The sequence below is a fragment of the Zeus faber genome (genome assembly GCF_960531495.2).
Source record: "Zeus faber genome assembly, chromosome: 8".
Classification (NCBI taxonomy): Eukaryota; Metazoa; Chordata; class Actinopteri; order Zeiformes; family Zeidae; genus Zeus; species Zeus faber.
In genome coordinates, this window is record NC_137195.1 from 13,223,123 (window position 1) to 13,242,489 (window position 19,367).

Sequence of the window (19,367 nt, forward strand, 5' to 3'; positions counted from 1 at the left end):
GTTTATTTTGAGCACAGAAATCTAGTAAACAGCGGTGGGAGGGTTTTTGTTTTTTTTGTTGTTGTTTTTTTTTTGTTTTGTTTTGTTTTAATGAAGTAACTCACACGGGCCAGGGATCAGAGCTCGGATCGGGACTATGCACATGAATGCGCGACAAATTCCTACTTAAACTTTGTGGGTCTGCTTTTTTTTTTTTTTTTTTTTTTTTTTTTTTTTGATCGGAATCAGCCGGTGACGCTTTAAGAGGAGAAAGGGGAGAAAAACAAAACAGAGCTCTCCGCACGCCAGAAAACCACGGTTTGGAGGACTTACATCGCCGTGTAGCCTTGATGAAACGGATGCGGAGGGGGGCAGTCACACTTTGATGAGGGGAAAGTTCCAACCATGGCAAAAAAGTATGATTTCCTTTTCAAACTGTTGCTGATCGGAGACAGCGGAGTGGGCAAAACATGTCTGATCATCCGATTCGCTGAGGACAACTTCAACTCCACGTACATATCAACCATCGGTATGTCGCAGCGCAATGTAACGTTTGCACCCCCCCCCCCCCTAATTTCTTACAAATGACGTATTGACAAATGACGTCATGTTGTGTTAATCTAGAATGTGAGGCCACTATTTTTTTTCCAGTTTGCTGGTTTCTTTTAGTGGCTCATCCTGTTTTTCTCACCGCGTTCGTGTCCGGACTCGCCCGTGCCATCCCTACAGTGACTTTATTTTATTTCCCTGTAATGCTGTGTGTGTGTGTGTGTGTGTGTGTGTGTGTGTGTGTGTGTGTGTGTGCGCGCGCGCTGTAGCCCCCCTCCACCCTAACCCTCTCTATCTCATTACCAAATCACTTTTCTATCAGTTTGCCTTCCTCCTATCCCCTTCCGCCATCTCTCCATTCCCAGGGTCCCAGGAGGCCGGCAGGGCTGGCCCTCTGCCACACACACACACACACACACACACACACACACACACACACACACACACACACACACACACACACACACACACACACACACACACACACACACCACCCCTCCTCTGACCCGGGCAAACAAACCCACACACATTATGTGTAGGCCCTTGTGGGTCCGGTCTTCTTCCTCCAAAAATCAGTGTTTGTCTGTCTTAAAAAAATAAAATAAATAAAAAGAAAGAAATTTTTAGATACTCGAGACTATTCGAACACGGTTTCTGAAAATTAAATTGCTGAAAACATGTGATGGACTAGTGTGAAATCATCCCGTTTGCCTGCAAATTGGTGTGACCTATATTTGCTGCTTTGCTCAGGCTGTGTCTCTGTCTGTGTGTTTGTGTGTTAACTCATTGTTTTTGTTACTTTCCCCATCACCCCCGCCCTCTATCTTTTAGGAATTGATTTTAAGGTCAAAACCATTGATGTCGACGGGAAGAAAGTGAAACTCCAAGTCTGGTAAGAGAACAGTTGTCCGTCTGTTATCTGATTGACGCTCAGGTCAAACATAAACACGTAGTGTGTATTGTGTTCTCTTTGTCTGATCTCTGCTCACCGGACCCCAGGCTTTTTTTCCTGTATTCCATTTCCTGAGAGGAAAGAGGATCCTCCCCCGTTCTTTCTATTTTTTTTTTTTTTTTTTTTTTTTCCCCCCCAAAGAAGATTTTATGACAGGGTTCATTGTCAAAGGATTCACGGCGTGCTGCTTTCATTTTACTTTTTACTTATTTTTTAATTTATTTTTTTCTTCTTCACTTCAGTCTCTCAGGAAAGGCTTCGCACAGTACATCTTAAGTCGTTTTTAGTGGACTTTGTGCATGTATTATTTTTTTTTATTGTGTGTGTGTGTGTGTGTGTGTGTGTGTGTGTGTGTGTGTAATTATGTGTGTGTAGGGATACGGCAGGACAGGAGAGGTTTAAGACCATCACCACAGCCTACTACAGAGGCGCCATGGTGAGACACGGGCAGAACGAGGAGATGATCGCACTGACACCGCAGCCGCTTTTTCCACTCCTACCTGAGACTGACCCCTCAAACCCCCCGTTTCTCTCCGCCAGGGAATCATCCTGGTGTATGACATCACGGACGAGAAGTCCTTCGAAAACATTCAGAACTGGATGAAGAGCATCAAAGAAGTGAGGATAGGTTACCGCCGCTCCATGAAAGAAGTCTAGTCACAGGGAAGAGTACGGTTCAGATACGCAGGAAGTCCCCTAAAATACCTAACAGCGCAATGAGCAGGAGCCACACGAGCTTCATTACTTCATTGAGTTGAATATGAACCTTCTACAGAACGTTTTGTCAGACACATTTTCCTGATTTCCAAAAATTTGGAGCTGTTGTCATTCGGTTTGTCGCCGCTTTTCGTTCTTCCATTCGGATGGATTGAGACATCTGCCCATTTTCCCATTGATGCCCTTTTCACGAACACGCTGGCGGAGAGGCATTAATCCTCTTTCTTTCCCCCCTCTTCTGCCGCCAGAATGCATCAGCTGGTGTTAGTCGGATGTTGCTGGGTAATAAATGTGACATCGAGGCCAAGAGAAAGGTTTCCAAGGAGACTGGAGAGAAGGTGAGACGTTCTTAAAAACATACAGCGCCTTATAAAACAGGTAAACATGAGGGCGACGGGCACGTCTTCTAAACAGTTTGCTTTACATATCCTGTCGACGAGCGGGAGAAAGTAAATATTGCTCAATACCCTGATGCATTGTAATCGTGTTGACAGCTGGCGAAGGATCACGGTATCAGGTTCTTTGAGACGAGCGCAAAGTCCAGCATCAACGTCGAGGAGGTGAGGATAAGACAATTTATGAGATAACACATAACTTATCCTACGCCTGTTTAGTGGCCTCGGAACTGTGACATATTCAATGAAGTGTTTATGTATCTACCTGTCGACTTCATAGCCTTTCATTAACCCCTTTTTCTACATATTTCTTCAGTCTTTTTTGTCTTTGGCACGAGACATACTGCACAAGTCCAGTAAGAAAACAGTAAGTTTCCATTAATGCATCAGCCAGTCACACCTATAAGTGAAAAGGAAATTGCAGTGTTTACTTCCTAATATTTTGGAATGTCTTCCTTGAACGTATGTATAATTCTGTCTTGTCGTTTTTTTTTTTTCTTTTTCTTTTTTATAAACAGAGCCCGACTGGTCGAGAGGTGAAAATCACCAGCAGCACGGAGAAGAAATCCTCTAAATGTGTTCTCTTATAAGACACCTCCCTTGCCAACACACACATATGTTGGTCTTTTGTTTGAGGAATACTTCAGTATTATGGAAAATATAAGTGCTCTGTAAGTTCTCTGTCTCCATCTGGTGGACATAAATAACAACAAACGGGAGGGGGGAAAAAGGGGTTGAAAAAGCAGTGGAAATTAAACTAAACTAAATTGTTTTTTAATGAGATCCCTATTAGGTGATCTTGGGGGCATTTTGCAAAGAACTCCACCATGGTCGTTTAAGTAATGGTTTAAAAGTGCCTTTATTTCATGTACTTAGTTTGTACCAAATCCCCCCGTGATAATATCTGCGGTGAAGGAGTCTCACAGAACACTGAAACTGCATTCCAGCAATTCTCACCAAATTATCATTGATATTTTAATCCCTTGCATATTTAGTAAATCTCTTGTTTATCCCCTCATTAACTTAAGATATTTCAAGTCCAGTACAGCCAATATTCATCCTCTAGATGCACTGGATTTAAAGATCACAGCTAGGATTTTCTCTATTTAAATGGAAAATAAATATCTAGAGAAGCACATACCAGTTATTATTATCCAACCATTGATTCATTTAATTAACATTGCAGATAGTGGGTGAGTAGAGAAAAGTGTATTGATGTATTTAATGATGTTCTGTTATCCAAAAGGTTGCTCCATCTTATGTGATGTGTTGCCATTGGTTTCTGCTCCATGATTCAAGAGTGGAGAGAACATTTTTCAGCATTAGGGCAAATGCAAATATACATTTTCATATTCCAGTGAAATTTAGCTTTAACCCGGTTCACACAGGAATATTGGACATATTGGGAATCTCATATCCAATATGGCTTTCACGGACCTAGCAAAGAAACGTGTGATGTGAACATGCATTGTTGCCCACAATGTGTCGTAAAATGTTTTTGAGAGAGAGAGAGAGAGAGAGAGAGAGAGAGAGAGAGAGAGAGAGAGAGAGAGAGAGAGAGAGAGAGAGAGAGAGAGAGAGAGAGAGAGAGAGAGAGAGAGAGAGAGAGAGAGAGAGAGAGAGAGAGAGAGAGAGAGAGAGAGAGAGAGAGAGAGAGAGAGAGAGAGAGAGAGAGAGAGAGACTCTAAACGGGTATTTGGCCTGAGCTTTGTAGTGAAGGTTCGACAGTCATGTAAACTGACACTGGTGGTTAACACTTTGTTTGACTGCGGAAGGGACTGGGATGTGAAAGAGAGGTGCAGAGAGATGAGTGCAATATGAGAGCATCAAGGGAGAGATGTTAGAATGATGGATGTGAAGCATAATAACATAGAAGATGGAAGTGGCTAAGATGGAGCATTGCTCACGTGTTTTGTTTCTCAATAATTTTGATTTTCACAGTTGCCTTCTATCTTAAGTGCCAGCTAAGTCAACGGGCAAGTGCCTTACATCAACACTTTATCTATACCAGATGCTAAGTTCCCTACCCCCATACTGGTCAAATGACGTCATGACAAACATTTTGCATTGATCAGTGTTTTTTATTTCTTCTTTTATATCCCCATCGTACATCATATTCTACACCTTCAGGGCATTCTTTGTCTATTCCGTATATGGGACTTGTCACCAGCCTGCATATGTTGCTTACATGCTGCATACTGAATAAAGTTCAACTCAAAAATCAAGGCACCGTGTTGACGTATGAGCACTGGTAGAAACCTAGAAAATGTTCTTTGTTACATATATGGACCCTTTTTTTTTGTTTTTGTTTTTTCTCTTGCGTCGTAAAAAAAAAGAAAAAACAAGGAGTTGCAGCAATCGGTGGAATCCTTATAGCCATAGCAACCGCCCCTTCCCCTCAGCATCAGCACCACTCTGCCGCATCTGCGCGCTGCACGCTCTGCGCGCCTCGCCGCTACGTCGCGCAGTTGTCGGTTTGCAAACGTGATACAGTTCTGTATTGACTCAAGGCTTTGCAGGGGTACAAATAACAATAAAGTAAAACAACAAGGCGCAGTGAAGATATAGAAATGATGACTTGTTGACAGAGTGTTGATCAATTTCGTCCTGTGGTGACGTGCGACCGGGAGCGGTGAGGTGGACGTCCGGGATCCACGCGCACACGGGCGGACCGCGATGCCCGCGTGACTGCAGGGAGAAGATGCGCGGGTGGGGAGGGGGTTGCGCACAACGCCGAGCGGAGCATCGTTATAGTATAAGTCTATTTGCGTCGCGCAGGACATTTTGACGTCATTTACACCGTGATGCCGATCCCCGTCCCCAGAAGGGGACGATCCGGTCATTTGCTTTGACGGCTCCGCCTCCCGTCTCCCTCACGTGACCAGATGTGGACGTAGCGCAAGGACAGAGCGAGCACACGCCGCTGAGGACCGTTAGGACTTAGGTCCGTATTGGAAAGGCAACGGAATCGACTCATCCCTGTGATGGTGAGCGTGGGAGTGGGAGTTTGATGGGATCATCTTATTTATCACGGGTGCTGTAGGGCTTGCGGCCTGTTCTGGACCAGTTACCGCAATGCCCCCGACTGTAGGTGGGAGAGGAGTGGGGCAGGGGAAAGATGGATAGGAGAGGGGTGAAAGCGACGAGCGTCATAATAAATATTGATTACGTTAATCTTTTTTTTTTTTTTTCCCTTCGGTGAAGAGTCTATTTAGAGAGTTGTTTGGCTCCGCCAATCGAACAGGATGGAAGAGAGTCACTGTACACAGACTGAAATATTGGATAGGTGTTGTTCAGGCCGTATGGAAGTGTAGTGGCTGCCCGATTTTCAACTTTCTGCTGACCAAGTTGTTGGACACACTGACTGGACAACAACACACACACCATGGGGGTTTCTGCAGAGCCCGAGGCTCCTGCCACTGGAGAGTTTGGTGCATCATTGTGACAGAGTGTTTTTCTCAAGCCAACGCTGAATTCAGTATATTTGCCACTGTTGTTTTTTCTCCCTTTTGACTTGAAATACATTTACACCTTTCCGAGGTGTTTTAAAAAGGCTTAAAAGACTTTATAAAAAAAAACACCTTTCTACACTGACCTGTGCGGATCAAGCATGCCTTCGCCTTCAGACTCCAGCAGTGTGGCCTCGGCCTCCGGTTCCAGGGGATGGTCAGACAGCCGCCGGGGCATGTCAGGCCGTGGCCATGGGGGTGCACGGCTGCTGCTGTACCTGGGGCTGTGCCACTTGGGCTTGGGGGCCATGGTCCTGGCCTTCTCCTTTACCAGTATGGCCTTCACCTCCTCAGCTCGTGTGCGACAGTCCTGTCCATTCTGGGCAGGCTTCTTTGTAAGTAACATCCAGCTTTAAAAATATAATTTATAAGTTGACGGACATCCACTGTAATGTTTTCGTCAACTGTCTGTGTCGTGTCCAAACAGGTAGTGGCATCGGGGATAGTTGGGATCATCTCATGGAGAAGACCCCTCACCCTTGTCGTGAGTTTATTTTTGTTATTACATTTTGGAAAAAGTTTGTCATGCTGACAACTTGCTCTGCTGATGACATTAGTGTTGCATTGTGTCTAAACCCACTGCTGCCTCTGTGTGTGTTCCTCCACAGGTGTCGTTATTCATGCTGCTCTCTGCAGTGTGTGTGATCCTCAGCCTGGCAGGGTCAATGCTCTCCTGTCAGAATGCACAGATGGTCAAATCCATGCTCACATGCCAGGTATCTAACATTGTGCTACTGTCTTTCTCTCCATTGTTTTAAAATGACCTTCTAGCCAAGGCACATGGAATGCAGCAGAAATACAGTAGGTCCATCTATGAGGACAATATTAATGTATATCATATATAATGTGTGGATCAAAGCTTACCCCAGTCCTCAGTGTGCATATTTGAATGTTTGAAGGTCGAGAATGGCCTCTGTGTGTGTTGTGCTCCCGCACACTCCTGCTCCATCACAGAGGAGGAGACCCTGGTACTCTACCTGAACGCTGACTGCCACTCAGTTAGACATCAGCTGAAGGTGGGTGGGATGTGTGCTCCCTCTGCGGCCTTAATATATATTTTGTATTCGTGCTGCTACTACGTTGAGTAAGCTGTTTTTGACTCTGACCACAAATAATAATATGTGTATCAACAAAATGTGTGAGTGTAGTTGGGTAATACCTCTCCTTAATCCCCTCTGCTCTCTAGGACCTGTTATTCAGTGCATGTGGTCTGAGTATTCTCTCCACCATCATCTGTACGGTGTCCACTGTGACATGCAGTATCCACATATTCTCTCTGGACCTCGTGCACTTGGTGAGCATTGGCAGGACACTTCTCGAAGAAGACAGAAATAGCCTTTTGTGAATATTATGTACCATGGTATTGATAACTCCCTGACTCTCGTGTCCAGCTGGCGCCCCATCGTTCCCGTTCCGTCAACCCAGAATGCACCACTCCTCAGGACGCCTTCCTGACGAACATCATGGACTTTGAGGAGTTTGTCCCGCCCATCCCTCCGCCGCCGTATTACCCCCCAGAATACACCTGCAGCTCCGAGACGGACGCTCAGAGGTGCTGCCCGGGCTCCACTGTCCCTTTCACACGTCACATACACTTTCACTACCGCTGCACATCTGACCATCACTGTACGTAAAATAATATCCAACGTACCTGTATATATACTGATGACTGACTATTGTGTTGTTTTCGTAGCATCACCTATAACGGCTCCATGGAGAGTCCCGTACCTCTCTACCCCACGGATTGCCCCCCTCCTTATGAAGTTGTGATGGGACAGCGAGCTGCCAGCCAGGTGAGTCTATCATTGTGTGAAAATATGTTCATGGGTATTTTTTGGCCCCGGCCAAGCCTTATCTACTGTGATTGTTTAGGCAACAGTGTTTGACGCCCACGGAACTGAGTTGTCTGGGGAGAGAGCAACATCCACCGCATTCAGTGGAGAAGGTTTGATTCCATTACACGCTTGTATTTGCCGAAAGTGTTATCTACGTTTTTAGCGTCATTTCTCAAATCCTATCCCCGTGATAAAATATTTATCACCTTAGATAACTCCGTTATCACGCGAATATTAAGTGTGCTTCATTATATCTTCTCGCCTCTACAGTGTCGATGGACAGTGGATCTCTGCTCATGTCAGAGATTGTGGACATCCCCGATGACTCCTCCCCCTCGGAGGACTACTGTCTGATGGAAGGTGGCACAAGGAACCAGGGAGAAAGAAGCAGCAGTACCGAGGGTGATAGGGGACATGCAGGAGAGGCAGGAGAATACGTCTGCTTCCGTGGTCCACCCTCTCAGACACCCGAGAGCCCACTGGCGGGAGGACCAAGAGCCAGGCGCTTCTTCAGAGGGGAAAGGTCAAACTCCTGCTCCTCACCAAGTACAGCGACCACCACTTATAGGTAGAAACAAGCAGAAGCACACACTCGTACAAGTTTTCCCTTTTTTCGTTGTTTACTCAATTCCTACTTATCATTTCTCTCGTCATGTACACAGGTCTCCAGTATTGCATCGGCAGGCCATGTTAGCAAGTAGCTGTTCCCAGCTGGAAGTCTTTGGGTCAGCCGACACACAGCAGCACTCCACCATCCCGGAGATCAGAGTTCGGCCCTCAACGCCATCTCGCCAAGGGTCGGTCTCGGTCTCGTCAGCTCTTCCAAACAAATGGGAGCAGAGCGGTCCTGGGCCGCCACTGCCCCGGCAGCCGCTGTTCTTACGAAGGGGTGGGAAGAGTGATAGAGATGGGGACAGCATGCGGAGGGATAGCGATGGGCTCCTGCGTCTTGTGAGGTCTCACAGTGAGCCAGGTATCAGCTCCTCTACGGATACAGGTAACTAGGATATCACCACTGTTTCACTTCAGGAACATTAATATTGTTAGGACAGATAAGTGTTCATATTTGACTGAACTCTCCGTGTACTCTTTCTTCGGAAGGTGAATTTATTGGTTCCGGGGGCAGTAAGGATGGCTCGCAGACATCCACAGACACAGGTAAAAGCCCATTCTCTAAACAAAGCATCACCCATTGTCATCACACCCTCCTCTCTTTCCAGCCAGTTCTCTATGACTGACCCCAACTCTTACAGGGCCGTCCTCTGAGGCATGGCTGTTGGCCCGCACCTGCTCACCTCCAGCTGCAGCCCTACCCAAAAAAGACAGCATGAAGGGAGCAGCCACAGGGGTGGAGGTGCCCCCTAAACCCCCAACATCACCGCTGCGTTTACCGAAGGATTGTCACCGCTCCCTAGGGGACCTTAAGGTCTGTCCCAAACTTGTTTACCAAAGACGCAAGAGAAGTAGGCCGAATATATACATATTTTGTGTATACATATTCATGTTATGTACATATTTTACCCTTCCCTCTACTTTGTGTCTGGTCTTCCTTTCAGGTAACACGAGTTTTGGTGGCACGCTTTCTTCAGCGCTCCAAACGCAACCTTGCACCCACCACTGATCATACTGGCAGCACCGGCCAAGGGCCCAAGAGGAGGGGCGGAGCTGAGGGAAATGCCACCAACCACATGCCACTGGACCAGGTAACATATTTGGGTTCATATCTTACAGATCGTTTAAAGCATTATGTTCACTAGTGTTAAAACAACGAAAAATACATCTATGCTTAATTTTGAAAAATACGGTTGATCACAGATGTAATCGCCATTGCTGCATTCACTAACCCCTGCCATCATTGACTTGGTTCCAGGTGCTGCGCAGCTCCTGGGGTGCAAGTCGCGGTCACCCAAACCTTCACTCCTACTACCCTCATCACCGTGGACACCATCATTCCCACAGTGACAGCCGACACAACCGTTGCCACAGCAACCGAGCCCCAGCATTAGAGGGGATCCACCTTCGTAGTTGTGGGGATTTAAGCTACTCCTCCTCTGCATCGCTTCTGCGATTACTGAGGACGCATCCACCACATGGGTCGTCAGGTGCTCTCTATTCAGAATCCGCCCTGTGAGAAGCGGTGGATGGGGTTCACTGGATAAAGATAGGGGAAGACCAGTCAAGTATGCAGTCGGAGAGTGAGATTTTAGGGAGGGAGGCAACTTGATTACAAAAGACAGAGTAAGGAAGGTCAGAGGAATTATTTATCAATGGAATCGGTGGTAGGCAAGGTAAACTTAGAAACTGCTTAGAACTCCAAAAAGTGTTTCCTCTGAATCCTGCAACCAGCTCTGCAAATGGCCTTATTCAGTGGTGCTCTTTCCTATTCCGAACATTATCTCAGAGCTCACTCTCACAAATAGCATGTGGCTCAAAGTGGCTATCAGATGCTTATTGGTCAATTTGGCCCCTCTCCAAACAGAAATCTGATTTGAAAAAAAAAACAAAAACACAATCATCTCTTTGCTCGTCTACCCCCCCCCCACAGCTCTACTCACATAAAAATAACACAACCATCAGACATGGAGATAAAAGACTCTTCAAACATTTATTCAACAGCATCCACTCACACTCAATCTATTACATATTTTGGATTGCATTACACTATTGAGCCTTTTGTACATTTCTACTTATCCAGAGACTTGCTCAGGTTAAGTGATCATGAAACCCCTTATTTTGTCTTCCATTGATACAAAAAAAGTATCTGAATGCACTATCCACTCATTGTTAGCGCGGTACAATGTAATATATACAGAGATGAGACTGCAGATGCGGTTGAACGCTCACACACAGAAAAACCCTTGTTTTCATGATCAGATAAAGTTAAATTTAGTTGCTTATTTCCTTTTCTCATCGGTTTGCAATTCCTTTTACCACTCGCCTTGTACACTGACACATCCTACACTGATTCAGTCAACATGCTACACCGACTCGTATACCATGGTCTATCCCAGCATATGCACATACCAGCCTAAATTGTTTCCTCTGTGGAAAGCCCTTGGACACAGTGGTTAGATTTGAATGTGTGCATGTTCTGTTACAGCCTCCAAAATGCAGCAGGGATCTTGTGCATTTACACTCTGACCAAATGTAACTAACATACTTTTTCTCAGAATGTTTATCTGCATGTTTTGACATCCAATCGTATTTTTTCCTCTTTTGCACCCAAAACCTTTGAGTATATACTGAATAGTGTGGTGGTGGTGGTGTTAATAGATATTTGAAAGGGAGGATCATTGTCAGTGAGACAATAATTTACAGTCTTATTTCCAGGTAGCTCAAAAGACAGCTACCGGATCATAATTTGATTTAGCTTGTCGTGGGTACATGATCCAAGTGTTAGCAATGAGCAGGCTCTTGCCCTGGGCAAAGCAACCCTGAACCTTGGGATAAATAAATGTGAGTCGCAGTGTGCCTCTTAGGAGTCTCTTACAATAATTGTACAGCTGTATTTGTATAAAAGGGTTGACATGGAGGAATTAGGCTTTCTTCAAAAAGCCTTGGGTGGGGTGGTGGGAGGGAGTAAATAGTTCAGGTTTTGTGGGAAATGCAGTAACAATGGGCATTTAATGGAAATGGCGCATCTGAACACTGAACGTTGTAGCACATCTGTGTATTGCCCGAATATGTCTTCGTTTTGACGTTGAAAAGTTTTGGAGTGCTCACAAAGTGATTATATTGGGTCTATACTGATGAAGGCACATTTTAAATACACTCATATGTATGTAACTGATTTAAAGAAAATTGACATGCATTAATGCTTAGCCTACATGAAGATACAGACACACACATCGGTCTTATTGAGGCACCAAGCTGTGTTTCTACCTCCTGTCTTGCAAATGAAAGTCTTATTTATCTTATTACTAAGAAATGTATATCTGTATGCCAGACCTAACAGCATAGAGTTTTGAAATCAAAATAATATATGTATCATATTCCAAATTTGAAATGCATTTTCGATGCCAGAACCGTTGGTTTAAATTATGTACTTCAAAATATGAAATAAAACAAAAACAAAACAAAAAAAAAAACACAAAAAAAACAACATCAACATATGAGCATTTTGTATAAACGTGTAATCATTATTATAATTATTATGAATTATTTTTATTGTCCCCTTTCTATTCTATTCTATTCTATTCTATTCATTTCGCCCCTTTTCCATTCATCAACAAATCGTAAAAAGTCGCACTGGGCTTCCGATTGGGCCTCTCCCTTAGCGCCGCCTCTTCTCAAATCCTATTGGTCGGCTGACGTGAAAGCCCATCCTGGTTCGATGACTGCGGCGAATCAAAACGCTCTATGTCATATGAAGCCTTCGGAAGCCGCGCCCACGCACGAGACCCGCGGGGGATGCCGGGAGTTTTAGTTCGGCGGATTTGGAATAAAATCAAAGTGACGCGGCGTTAAACTACAAACCGCGCTTCCTGGATTTACTGCGCGGATCGGAGCGCCGGAGTTTGACAATTCGGAACTGTTTGCAAGTTGCATCCCGTTCCCCGCATCGGTTCGCCCGCAAAGGAGAAGATAAGCATGGTAAGGCTGTTGACAAGCTTGAATTTCAGAACTTCGTCATCATCGGGTCTTCACCTTCGCCATAGACGCGCTTTAGCTAGCAGCGGTGCGCGGTAAACCGGCTCCGTTTATTGTCCGACGCGGTAACCGTAGTAGTTTCCCTCCGTCTATTCTTAGCCCTTGTTGACTGGACTAGCTGACCTACCGCGGGACTGGCTGGCGCGGCGGACTCTGGGCGGAATGAAGAGATTTGCGTAAAACCGTAGGATTCAACGCTCGTCCGGAACTCGTGAGATGTATAACTAGGTAGATGGGTCGATTGGTTGGTAGATAGACAGGCAGGCAGGCGGACAGACAGGCAGACAGATGGCCAGATACTGAATTCATCCCCGGAGAGAAATGTCGGCGTTACAGCAGCTCACACCAGAACAACAGGCAATAACGAAAAAGTAATAAGAATAGAACAACAGAAAGGGGGGGGGGGGGAGTGGCAATATTCAAAGAAAGTAAATACGAACTAAACTAGAGGAAGACTTGGCAATATACAATCAACATAAAGATTAAAAATGAACGTCTGTATCAACAATTCACACTGACGCAAATATAGCGACATGTGCAAATTTGTATTCTTATTATCTAAAATAAAATCGGTGCACATACTGGACTATTGAACTGATACGACTGCAGGGGACACCAGACATGAGACCCCTGTTGGGCTTACTGATAAGAGTCCCAAAGGCATCCAGGAGCATGTGGCTGGCCCTCACTCCGCTGAGGTTCTCCCACTTTTCTGGCCAACTCCCTGTCCTGCACTCCCAGGCTGACGGCACCTGCAATGGGACGCACAGCAAGAAGGCCTTACTGTCGGACCCCCAGCTGTTCGAAGCCCAGTTCCAGGAGCTGGTGACAGAGCTCACGGAGAGGGACATCACGGACCCCGTTCTGGCCGACGCTCTCAATAGGCTGAGGGAGGTGGGTGTGTCTCACTCCTGTAACGCAGGCCGATGCTGGTGGGTCGTTCCACAATCAAATTCATAAAATCGAATTGCCCTCTCAGGTTTTGGTGTACAATTCTCCGGGAGGCAAGAGGAACCGAGGCTTATCTGTGATCGGGTCGCTGCGGGAGCTGGTCCCTCCCACTCAGCTCACCCAGGACACTGTGCAACGAGCTCTGTTGGTGGGCTGGTGCATTGAGCTGGTGAGGCCATACTTACACTTATTATGTCATTGAAGATAAGATTGAATTTGTAGTTGAATCATGGAAAAACTCATGACTTTCAGATTGAGCACTCTAATTAAGTAACTTTCCCCTCCGTCTATCAGCTTCAGGCATTTTTCTTAGTTGCTGATGATATCATGGATGCATCTGTGACTCGGAGAGGACAGCCTTGCTGGTACAAGAAGGTAAGACCGCACATACAGTGTATCACCCAGAGAGGTGTGTGTGTGTGTGAGTGTGTGTGTGTGTGAGTGTGAGTGTGTGTGTGTGTGTGTGTGTGTGTGTGTGTGTGTGTGTGTGTGTGTGTGTGTGTGTGTGTGTGTGTGTGTGTGTGTGTGTGTGTGTGTGTGTGTGAGAGCTTCAAATAGTGGACACTTGTTGCCTGGAGTCATAACACTCTGAAAGGCAGCGCTGATGGTTGTTCTTGTCTTAGACACACCTAAACCTGGTGTGAAATTTTATGGTCACAAATTCTGGGAACGAGATTTTTCGTCCAATTGGTCAACCAGAGAGGATGCGCTTCAAAAAAACAACTGCTCTATTGGATCATATAGGTTGAAGGATTTATTTTTGTTTATGCACTCAAGCTTTCATTCATTTTTGGGGAAACAAATGTGTTGGATTTCCCGAAAACCTTCCATAACGGGTGTAAATCGTTGTCATGTTTTCTTTCTAGGAGAGTGTGGGCCTGGACGCCATCAATGATTCCTTTCTCTTGGAAGGTGCCATCTACAGACTGCTGCGCAGACACTGCAGGGACCAGCCCTACTACATACACCTGCTTGAGTTGTTCACCGAGGTAGGACATTACATTACGACATTTAGACGCTTTTATCCGAAGCAACATAAAATAAATATATTTGTTATTAGTTGTCAAACTAAATAGGAATTAGCAACACCCCCAGAAGAAAAAAATAACAATTGGTTTAGTCTTTTTTTTTTTTTTTTCTTTTTTAAAGTATAAAGAGGTGAAGATAACTGGATAACAAACACATCATTTTTATTCTTTGTGTTCTAGACATCCTTCCAGACCGAGCTGGGCCAGGCTCTGGACCTCATGACATCCCCCCCTGGCCAGATAGACCTCAGCAGATTCACAATGGAAAGGTGAGGAGGGGAGTTAACAGGTGAACAAAAGCTGTGGACAGGAGGGGAATTTTGAGGTTGGTCCGCAACATTTTTTGCAAAGATTTTCTTTTGTGGAATTTGCTTGATAAGTTTGTATTTTGTCTTTCAGGTACAAGGCTATTGTGAAATACAAAACAGCCTTTTACTCTTTTTACCTCCCAGTGGCTGCAGCGATGTACATGGTGAGTACGTTTGCACAGTATATTTTGAAAAATATTGTCGATGTTGGGAATGTAGTACTCTTAATGCTTGTCTAGACATGTCATTTGAAAAACAGATTCTGCTCTTTTAAATCAAACCTCATGATTTCCTTAAGCAAGCCCCCTGCTCATCTATCCCCACTATGCTCTGTTGCATGCTCCAGCATCCCTTGTTTAGTGAGAGAAAGTGAAGATGAACTTTTATAAGCGATATTGAGAAAATGAAGTTTAGGAGCAAGATTAAAAAAAGAAACTAAGAAACATTAGCAAGCAACGATGAATCTGGCTGTGAATCACATGTTACTTAATCGTTGAATGTCTCAGGTAGTAGTTGTTGCAAACTACCTACTGTTCTCCAACTGTGACTTGACAGTCTGTGCGTTATTGTAACTTTTATAGGCAGAAATCAATAGTGAGGAGGAGCACACCAACGCTAAGCATATTTTGCTAGAAATGGGGGAATTCTTCCAGATACAGGTGATTTTTTTTTTCTATAAAAAATATCTCCATCTCATTTTAGTACACAGCAAAACATTAAATTACCACTATTGTATTTCCTTTTTCTTCAGGATGACTACCTGGACTGTTATGGCGACCCTGCGGTCACAGGGAAGATTGGCACAGACATCCAGGATAATAAATGCAGCTGGTTGGTGGTGACAGCGCTCGGAGTCATGACGCCAGAGCAGAAGGCGGAGCTGGAGGTGAGGAGCACACACCAAATAGACACAAAATGATCCAGACCGCTGAAATATATTGAACGTTTTACGTTATACATGAATTGTCATTTTCTTCTTCTAAGGTTTGTTATGGACGCCCCGACGATGCAAACGTGGACAAAGTCAAATCATTGTATAACAAGCTGCAAATGCCTGACCTGTACCACAAACATGAAGAAGAGAGTTACCAACGGCTCCAAAAGCTGATTGTTCATCATGCCCAAAACCTCCCTCATTCAGTATTCCTCAACTTTGCCAAGAAAATATACAAAAGGAACAAATAATGAGATATGAGATCTTTTAGAAGTTTTTCATACAAAGCAGGGTTGCAGAAGAGGTAAAGGATTAATTAAAATATCTGAATTCCATTCAACTTGTGTGTGATACACACATGTAAGTACCTCTTACACTACACACAGGCTTTGCCTGTGCTAGAGGCATCAGGAGGAGAATATTGTTAGGACCAATGTGAAACCATGTTCTGGCTCCCACGAAGAGATTAGATTCTGGTCAAATTGTATTATGTATTGTAATTCAATATGAGCTACAGTGGTTTGAATGGTGAATGTGAGTCAGTTTATTAATAATAATAATAATAATAATAATAATAATAATCTTTATTTGTATAGCACCTTTCATACACGACATGTAACACAGTGCTTTACATTAAAAGTAGGCCACCAGATAGTGAAAATAAAAGCAAAATAAAACTTATTTTTTTAATAATTTTTTAATAATAAATCAATTTAGAAACAGCTTATTGAAGGCTGAGCTGGAAAGAAAAGTCTTCAGCATTCAATTGAAAGCACGTACAGAGCACCTGTGATGTTCTTTGGCATAGATAAAAAAGGAAGTGGTTTAGTGTTCTATTTATTGAACCCAGTGTGTAAATACATAATGCTGTAAAAACTTATACATCTGTAAAAGCTCAAAGTAACATGATCCAAATGGATTGATTTTACTTTTTTCAGAAGCCAGCCACCGACTAGGGATTCATAGTATTTTAACTGTCATTGTAAAATAGACCGGTATAGTTGCTTTGAGTGACCAGATGCATATGTCGCAGAACTAAACCAGTATAGCGTTTAAAATTCATTATGCTGAATGCAAGAGTAGGGGAGACATTTCACCAAAAAGTAATATTGTCTGATTGGGTGAAAGGCTTGTTTGGTAGATGGAATTAAATGTGTTTCAGATAAAGCCCAATGGAACCAAGGTCAACAGGCAAAATCATTCACGTTTTTGTATTTCATTTACTTCTAAATGCTGCTGTCGAGTCTGCTCACCACTGAGTTTTGCATTAAATAAAGAGAATGTGTCCCCCTCTCTTCTGCTGTACACAGTTCTTATGTTTGTGGGATATTCATTATTGTTTAAGATAGCTTTATAATTGCTTGGGCACCAGGGTGTCTGCAGTTTTACAAATATTGGGCATAAAAAAAGTACCGTAATTAAATTGCCTTAAATTTGAATGTATACAGTCTTTATTTCAGTGTAAACATTTTGTATGATTTATTTTATTTCATTCACCAATCTGTCCAAAGTAATGCTTATATTTATCGCTTGTCTTGCTATCTGACCTAAATTAAACTGTTATAACATTTCAAAGCATCATGTAGTTCATACCCAGTTTCTAACTAATATTTTACCGCTGCTTTACCAAATATATAGTATTTACCTTTATAATTACCTGCAATACTTTATTGAACAAGAGATATGGTGAGTCCAAAAAAAGCAAAAAAAAAAGCAGTCCTAAAATTTCAAAAGTGCCACATTGAACTCATCATTTCACGCCTGAGGTGCGTTTGAACGCTGAGCACCCGGTGACCGGTGATGACGAGGAAGGGAGGGGCGTGGCTTCGGGGCAGCGGGGTGGGCGAGAGGAGGAAGGGATGCTGAGGCTCGGAACCGCGGAGAGATCTGCACACCTACACGGGGGAAAGCCGGAGCCAGAGCCTCCGTTTCGGGATGACTCTCTTCCTCTCTCCCCCGGATACAACCGTGAGTGGATTTTTCTATTACATGCGCTCAGTTTACCCCGGTCTGAACGGCTGATGCACAAAGACATTCGAGCAAGAAAACCTGATAGGCTTTCCATACACAGAACCCTGTATGTATATTATATATATATATATATATATATATATATATGTTTATTTTATTTTACCGATTTAGGAAAACGATGTTGTTAAATGTATTAGATACTGTGATTAGATAGTATTGATATTTTGTTAGGTTTGAAGTCTTTATTGTATAGGAGGGTGGACGGGCCTACATAGCAGGGCGATGCGGCTTCTGGTACTACCCCCCCCCCCCCCCCCCCCCGCACCCCCGTCCCCTCCCCCCTCCTCCACAGCCTCCCTGTCTCCATCGGTGATTTCCGATCAATAAATGCACGACTAAATAAGCAGAACGATCATATTTCACAAGCTGATGTGCCGTTGCGTATTCGCCGTTCCGTGGCCCGTAGGGCCCCAGTCGAGACAAGCACTTCTGTGATTTCTACCCACTGATGTGAAGGGCACTGTGCAGGGATATGAGCAGTGGGTCTTGGTGGATGTGCTTTTAATAAAACCCTCTTGGCTCTATGCGGTGCTGCTGCTCGATTGTTTCATGCTTCAGTTGCGTTTGCATCATGCTCAGCCATTGCCATCTTTAATGGCATCCTTTTTGTAGTTTAAGAGGTTTCTTGGTTGTCCTATATATTCTTGGTTAGACATTGGACGGTAGAGGAAGAGTGATGTAAGTCCTTGAACGTCATAGCTCAGTGAAGCAAAACAGCTCTGACCAAGAGGATGATTGAGAAAAATTAACAGTTAACTATATTTCATGTAATAGTGTTATAGTTCCACATGATTTTTCATATGATTAGGATGATACATATAATACCATAGATAGATAGATAGATAGATAGATAGATAGACAAATAGACGGATAGACAGATAGATAGATAATATATATATTATAATATATGAATTCATTGAAAATTATTCAAATTGCTTGACTTAAAGAGTGATAACTGTAAGACTACATGATCTTACAATTATTTGTAAACTGAGAACAACAATATATTTTTGGAGATAGATCATATTTTCCTGATAATGTGTTTGTTGTATAAGCCCAAAGAACTTGAAGAGTAAAGAAGAGAGAGTTACACAATAAGATAAGATAAGATCCATCTGAGTTGTCCAAACAATGTTAGAAACCTGCCTTTGGTCTGTAGACAAACATCATTAACAGGCACATGTTGCTAAGCACTGGGACAGAGAGAATTTCAAGTCAGAAAAGCCGAAGGTAACTGCCTTTCGAAATACCATCGATATACTTTGAACTTCAAATATTATTCTTAGTAGGAAATCACATTTAGAACAAGACAAATGTCCCAGAGGAACATTAAAGCAGATTCTTCTTCTTCCGAGTCCCGACTGATTTTGTGCCTCCTTTGATGTTTCAGGAGTGTAGGAGTCAAGCCAAGATGTGAACGTCATGGCCAGTCACAGTTTGGATTTCTCCAGCCTTTACAGCCTCCGTTTCTATAGCAACAGAAGTAACTGACTTCTACAAAAAGTTTAAGATTTCTATAATGCAGTCCT

The 19,367-nt window shown here is 43.8% G+C and overlaps 3 protein-coding genes across 4 annotated transcripts; all 3 read left to right on the plus strand.

Annotated features, from left to right (window-relative positions):
• On the plus strand, positions 1–4,817 carry rab13 (RAB13, member RAS oncogene family). Its single transcript, XM_080005314.1, has 8 exons — positions 1–508; positions 1,360–1,420; positions 1,856–1,916; positions 2,021–2,098; positions 2,446–2,535; positions 2,692–2,757; positions 2,909–2,959; positions 3,111–4,817. The coding sequence occupies exons 1-8, from the start codon at positions 385–387 to the stop codon at positions 3,180–3,182; spliced, it is 603 nt and encodes a 200-aa protein (XP_079861440.1). The 5' UTR covers positions 1–384; the 3' UTR covers positions 3,183–4,817.
• Positions 4,818–6,202: 1,385 nt separating this feature from the next.
• On the plus strand, positions 6,203–10,595 carry fam189b (family with sequence similarity 189 member B; the record flags this gene model as incomplete). The annotated part of the gene is made up of 14 exons (XM_080005313.1): positions 6,203–6,436; positions 6,529–6,619; positions 6,738–6,817; positions 7,001–7,117; positions 7,288–7,395; positions 7,493–7,653; positions 7,795–7,894; positions 7,974–8,046; positions 8,207–8,504; positions 8,599–8,933; positions 9,038–9,094; positions 9,190–9,362; positions 9,493–9,639; positions 9,807–10,595. 14 exons carry the CDS (start codon positions 6,203–6,205, stop codon positions 10,065–10,067), a joined length of 2,235 nt encoding a protein of 744 aa, XP_079861439.1. The 3' UTR covers positions 10,068–10,595.
• A 1,824-nt stretch (positions 10,596–12,419) lies between these two features.
• fdps (farnesyl diphosphate synthase (farnesyl pyrophosphate synthetase, dimethylallyltranstransferase, geranyltranstransferase)) lies at positions 12,420–17,100 on the plus strand. Of its 2 annotated transcripts, XM_080004996.1 has the most exons (10): positions 12,420–12,529; positions 13,328–13,480; positions 13,566–13,706; positions 13,832–13,912; positions 14,404–14,526; positions 14,746–14,834; positions 14,965–15,037; positions 15,455–15,532; positions 15,625–15,759; positions 15,858–17,100. In XM_080004996.1, exons 1-10 carry the CDS (start codon positions 12,527–12,529, stop codon positions 16,056–16,058), a joined length of 1,077 nt encoding a protein of 358 aa, XP_079861122.1. In that variant the 5' UTR covers positions 12,420–12,526; the 3' UTR covers positions 16,059–17,100. The 2 variants fall into 2 exon arrangements, with proteins under 2 accessions (XP_079861122.1, XP_079861121.1); XM_080004995.1 differs by lacking the exon at positions 12,420–12,529 and having other exon boundaries at positions 13,020–13,480.
• The last annotated feature ends 2,267 nt before the right edge of the window (positions 17,101–19,367 follow it).